The sequence below is a fragment of the Dreissena polymorpha genome, chromosome 6, assembly GCF_020536995.1.
Source record: "Dreissena polymorpha isolate Duluth1 chromosome 6, UMN_Dpol_1.0, whole genome shotgun sequence".
In the NCBI taxonomy this organism is placed as follows: domain Eukaryota; kingdom Metazoa; phylum Mollusca; class Bivalvia; order Myida; family Dreissenidae; genus Dreissena; species Dreissena polymorpha.
The window spans coordinates 104,401,864-104,408,501 of NC_068360.1; the positions used below are offsets into that span (position 1 = coordinate 104,401,864).

General features: G+C 33.8%; 1 protein-coding gene across 1 annotated transcript in view; it reads left to right on the forward strand.

The window, feature by feature from the left end:
• Positions 1-428: 428 nt before the first annotated feature.
• LOC127834805 (waprin-Phi1-like) overlaps positions 429-6,638 on the forward strand; it is a 7,917-nt gene continuing 1,707 nt past the window's right edge. Inside the window, exons 1-2 of the mRNA XM_052360854.1 lie at positions 429-454; positions 2,053-2,137. Of these exons, the coding sequence (XP_052216814.1) occupies positions 2,053-2,137 (85 nt within the window). The 5' untranslated portion in view covers positions 429-454. The remainder of the gene's footprint in view (positions 455-2,052; positions 2,138-6,638) is intronic.

The window sequence follows — 6,638 nt, forward strand, 5'->3', positions numbered from 1 at the left end:
AATAAGTAGACGTTATTGAAGTTAATGTCGTATTAACATCATCAACAGATTAATATTACACATCGGACTGAAGGAACAGAATCAGCACCTGTTGCAGTGTCAACAGCAACGGTTGCATAAGGATTTAATGTATTTGTAAACACCTTAAATACCTAAAGTAGAAGGGCAATTAATATTTATGTTTTTTGAAATGCCTGTCGTAATCCCTCTCGTTTTTTAAAGGCTTATCGGCAGATAATAATACAACTTCAGAAGCGCTGATGCTTACTTATATGCAACATTTTGTTTCCATTTTAGTCACATGTAAAAGGCTAATCGCAAATTCTATCCAAAGCCTTTGGGATTAGCATTTCTCTTTTGTCATATTAATTAAACTCAAACTGCACATAAATACCGATCGTCCAAATTGTATTATCATCATTTGGCTTGGCGTTGCAGTTGGTCATATAGTAAGGTACGTTCGTTTATATGCATTTTACATATGTTATGCTTGTTTAGTTCTGTAACTGCTAGTTCAACTATTTTGTCTGAAATACGGAATTATATATTTGTGTGGTATGCATGAGACGTGTAAAGCACGAGGTCAATGTGTAGATGTGTACATAGGCATTTGTTGTAGGCTACAAATACAGGCGAAATTAGAAATCACATATACACAGTGCCTATACCACGTGACGTTTTTGGATCTGTGTTGGGAAAAAAAAGCGCGACCCAGTTAACATTTTTAAGGATTTATTTTTAAATATTTCACCATTTTTAATGGGATAAAGTGGAGAGCCGCTCATTCGTAAGAGTTTTCTATAGGTATCATGATCTTTTTAAACAAATAAGTATTTTTTCAGTAAAGTACAACCGCGCGTTTGAACGGTTAGACAAATGTCGGATCAGTGTGGGGACTTCATATCACAAACGCGCTGTTGCACTTTACTGAAAAAATACTTATTTGTTTAAAAGATCATGATATCCCTTTATCCCATTAAAAATGATGAAATATTAAAAAAGACATCATTAAAAATGCTAACTGGGTCGCGCTTTATCCTCCCATCCTCATATCTTAAAAAGTCACTTGGTATAGGCACCGTGATATATAAATGCCAAAACGCGAATCCGAAAGTCACAACCATAAAATTTTTTTTTTCGTGCTAAGCAATGAATCAGTTGTGAGTAATAGTAAAGGACGACTTGATAGTTTCACTCTAGCTCGAGTGAAATGATACACGTTGATCATTTCACTGAGGCATAATGCCAATGTTTTTCCTGTGTATTCATTATATTTACAATTAGCGAAAACCTCATCTTTAGTTTAAACCTCGATATGTTAATATAATATAATAAAACATATAATTAAATCATGTAACATAATATTGCGACAGCGATGTGGAAACCAAGGCACTGTTACAACAGCAGCATGCTTCATTATCGCCGTCACGTGACGTTATGGTTATAATTTGTACGAACGTTTAAGACGCTTACAAACATTTTTAGCAATTTTAAAATCCTCGTTCAAGAGCATTGAATGAAAAGACAAAGCGTGTTGATTTCATGAATCGGGCACATAATCATATTATAATTACGTCGTGCTTAACATTATTTTTTGTTTGTTTTGGTATACGCAAATCAAATAAAATATTTCGTTCATTCGTTTTTATTACTGTCATTTGTTTCACCCTTATGTATAATAATCATTGACAATAGTTACATTTAACGTTGCCAACTTCAAGCTCGGATAAGTCGAACTGCGGATATATCGAAGTTGCATTCGCATTCCCAAAACGACTTTGAAATAAAACAGTTCAGCTGCATTCATAACCATACTTTTAGCTATAAGTATACGTTACTATACTTTAACCAATCTGTATATTGAAAGAAAACGATGCGTTGACATTTTTGAAATTATTACTATATTTAACTTCGCTGTGCATTAAAACTTTTCCAATCGCTATCAACTTCATTTTCATCCTAGCTTCAATATATAACCATCATCATCAGTTTCATCATTATGGTCAGCATTATGATCATAAATAAAAAAACATTCTTATTTTATGTTTGTAGATGCATCCGTTGCTGCAACTCTCTCTGGCATGTTCGATCATTGCCGGATGTTCAACGCAGAATCGGCTTTCAATCCCAGACCCCCGTAAGTCAATTTTTGACCATATAGAGTATTTGGTATCGTTAGACTTGTTTTGAAAAGATCTTTCTAATGATACTGTTTACGTGGTTTATTATAGTCCGCAAACGCCTTATTTGACAGTTCTAAAACCCCGTAAGTTACTAAACGTTGAAATTGTTCAATTCCAAAATCCCGTTAGTCGATAGCCAATGAAATTTCACCATATCGACCACGTGTGCCGCTCAGCTTTGTTTACATTCCGCTTCAATTTTGTATTTTGCTTGAAACGATACAAACAGAAATGAGCCGTTTTATTAATTATGTAAGTATTATCAAGTGTGTATCCATTGCGAAATGTATACACATTTGTGTGTCCGTAATAGTTAAACAATAATAAGCACCCTTGTCGTTAAACTGATAAAGAATCAACGTCCGAATTAAAATTACATCTGATAATCGGATAAAACATTTGGACAGATTAATCAAAGCCCAGTATAAATTGACTGTAAATGAAATGTACTGCACAAACACATATTGCTATACAATCCACAATTTATTCCAATATGAACGTTCGTCTTAAATGAATCTGTATACTTATATGTTCCCGACAATTAAATTCATAGTTTAAATATAAAATGATAAGACATTTTAGCATTATATTTAAATAACTATAATTAATTAATCCAGTACTCTGTTTTACATCTGATACATTACATTTTGAATTCAATTGAATGCCAGTTAGGAATATATATTATGAATGAATATTGATTTTTTCCCTCTCATATAAGTTAATATAAGATGTAATAAATTGCAAACAACACCAAAAATCTGTTTGACAGGTATTCGATATGCGATCTGCCTGTTGAACTACTGGCGACCGTGTTCTTGCACCTGGAATTCTATGATTATTTGATAGTAATCTGCAGAGTCAACTCTCTGTTCTACAACATTGTAAACAACTCGTCAAAAGTTTGGAAAAAATACAGTTCAACCTTTGTGTTCGCGTTGACTCTACCGCATTAACATCGATAAAGAAGCATTCAAGAAACGTGGACAAACTATTATTGCCGTACTCTATCTGGTCGATTAAAACATTTGAATTAGATTTTGTACTGGCTCACACTTACTTTAAAAAACTTCGCTGTTTAATCATAGAAGAGGCCCCGCTTTCGACGATGTGTTTTATTCATAGTTCTACAAATCTTAAAGTGGTTGATGTATCAGGCTGCTCCAACTTATGTGACAGAGACTTTGAACGTCTTGTTGATTGTTCAAAACAAGAAAAACTGTATGTAAGCTTTACAAGCTTATGACCAGAAACACTTAAATGCATTTGTTATCGAAAATCATTGAAAATTTTGAATGCCTGTAATGTACACTTACACATAGTTCATTGTGAGAACATTTTCAGCAACACCGTTGGAACATTATTTTCAATGCATATACCTTTATGTCCTTCAGTCAATAGAAGGGAATTTGACAGACGTGTAAGCGACATTTTCTTTGAGACAAGTGTCCATATACATGAACTTAAAGTATGAGCAGATTTAACCTGTTGGATACGCTACGTCTTTTCGACGAGTATGAAATTGATCCTGAAGAGCATGTAGGCAATGATGAACTGTTCGCCGACAAGACTAATGACTTAACAGTGCACATTTGTGACACAAACAAGGCTCCTAGTTCGCTTTTCACGGATAACTTTGATATTGATTGTGATCAAAACACATATTGTTCTCAACATAAATGTCAATAAGGAACACTTTGTGATAAACCAAGAAATTGAGCCACTTTAAAAGAATGTCTTTACTGACAAGGATATTGAAAACGTGAATGTAAATGGGCATAAAGAAAATTATGCAGTGGACGTTATTACTGAAGACCATTCTACATAGCATAAGTCCTAATGAAGACCGCTTTGTTGCTGAAAAAGAAACAAAACTGATTTAAAGCAATGATAATGAGAATTATATTATCGACAAAGTAAATGTGAATGCTGATAATAATGCCACGTTACTAGTCAACCTGCTAACAGAAGACAGCCAATTAGAAGTAGGTGATGCTGCTATGAACCATGAACACATTTTTCCACAAAACAGTAAACAACGAAGCAGAAAACTTACAAGAGATCCTATGTCCTTGGCAAAGAATGAAAAGAAGGTTATAAGACAATCTGGGCAAGAATATACACATTTGAAAGGTGTGATTGTACAAATCAAAACAATTAATTTGAACATAGATTGCGAAGGGAAGTGCCGATTTAAATGTAGTTAGGTATTTCCGAAAAAATCAGCATATAAATAAACAAAGAGTTTTGGTCACTTACTGATGATAAAAAGTATGTGTTATTTGCAAAAACAACTGAAAAACGAAGTAATGACACTAACAAAACAAATTGCAGAAGAAAGTATACATACACATATTATCTGTTAAAAGACAATGACAAGTTCAGAGTGTGTAAAGAATTTTACTTAAGGTGATAAGAGTAGATGAATGTAGAGTCAGAATCTGCATGAAAAGATTTCAAAAGGTGAAGGAGATTACCAAGATATGAGAGGACGTAACACAACAAAGCGAATACCGCAACGTGACATAGATTTTATAGAACACATATACAGTCGTTCAAAAGACGACCGTCGCATTACTGTCCCGCAAACAGTTCAGTTGAATATTTAGATGCTAACTTGTAGTTAAAAGCAATATATGAATTGTACATAGACAAATGCAAGGCTGAAAGCTTCACACCATTAAAGAATAGCCAATACAGGAATATATTTAGCAAGGAATTTAACATTATTTAAAAAAAACATAAAAAGGATAGGTGTGATGTTTGTGACATAGAAAAGGTGAACTCTGAAAGCGTGGAGAATCCGAAATATATTGACCACATAAAAGATCGTAATGAATCTCAGCAGATCGAGAAAAAAGATCGTTTAGAATCAAAGCGCTCTGATAATCGTCAAGTTACAGTGTATTTTGACTTGGAAAATGTTATTTTCCTACCCAGGGCAGAGGTGAAAAAAATTTCTATAAGAGAAAGTTGTCGGTATATAATTTAACGGCTCATTGTTCAAAGGACAGGTCCTGCTACAATGATATATGGACGGAGGCTGATGCGGGGAGAAGGGCAAATGAAATGGCAAGTGGACTTATAGCAGTACTTTATTCAATTAAGTACAAACATCCAAATGTAAAAAAAAATCGCATTGTGGTCAGATTCATGTGTTCCTCAGAATCGCAATAGTGCGATGACACTAGCTTTGAAATTGTTCATGAACACCAGTGATGTTGAAGAAATTGTCCAAAAGTTCCGCTGCCCCGGGCATTCTGAAATACAGGAAGTCGACAACGTCCATAGTGACATTGAAAAAGGTATTCAAAGTGTGTGAAGTGTACAGTCCAGTTTCCCTAATTAGAACCATGAAGACTGTTTGACGTGAAGCCGATTTCAATATCATTCAAATGACCAAAAAGCACTTTAATGACTACCTAAAAGCAACATAGTCATTGAAATTCAGCAATATACCCTTTACAAAGGTGAAGTGTCTTCGATATGAAAAACCCCGACCTATGGATGTTGACCTGAAACTTTCGTTTTCCGATGTGTCATACCGTACAGTAACTATTTATGGCATGCAACCGACGAGGAATGCAGTTCACACAGCTGCGTTGCCATTAGCACCCCTGCTCAGAAAACAGCCAGTTCTGTCTTTAGAAAAAAATACGCGATCTTACCAGTATGTCTGAATACATGAGTCCAATCGACAGTCAAAACTACAAATCCAAGAAACTTTTCCTTGAAAATGACAAAGTTACAGACCAAAGTAAAACTGATGATACTCACACGACTGCTGGACACGAGATGATTGTATAAAGCAACCAATGATCAGCTAACGGACTTGGTGCTGATAAACGTGTTTTTTTTTGCTAGGAGTTATTTATGCTTAAATTAATCCATAAACGTTTTAGTTAACTTTGTGAGTTTGTTGGTTGTGTTTTCTTGTTTAAAAAATATTATAGTCAATGATAACACTTTAATTTCTGATGGGTTATTACATGTAAGTATTATACTATACATGCACGTTGGTTTGCAAAGTATTTAAAGTGCACTTTTACATTACGACAAATTTTGATTAAGTAAACTTGTTAAGGACTGTACAATAATCAGTTTTTTAAGTTAAAGTTACATGTTCGTTTTTGTTTTTTCTTTTTCTTCATAGCATGTTTAATAATTATCTTGAGTGCCTAATGCAGCCAAATGGATGTTATGATAATAAAGCTTCAGAAGAATAGTATATAGTGTTTTAAAAAGAGCTTCATCAAATTATAGTTAACTATGATCGTAAGACCTACTTGGCCACTAACGCTAAAAACAATTGACTTTCGGGAAAATTAGCCGACAGTTATTTTCTATTAATATTTTAGTAATTTTAAATGTATAAAACATTTTAAATTAATTAATTTAACGTGATAAATCTTCATAAGCTGACCTTCTAGTTTGCACAATTAAAAAACTAAAACCCCG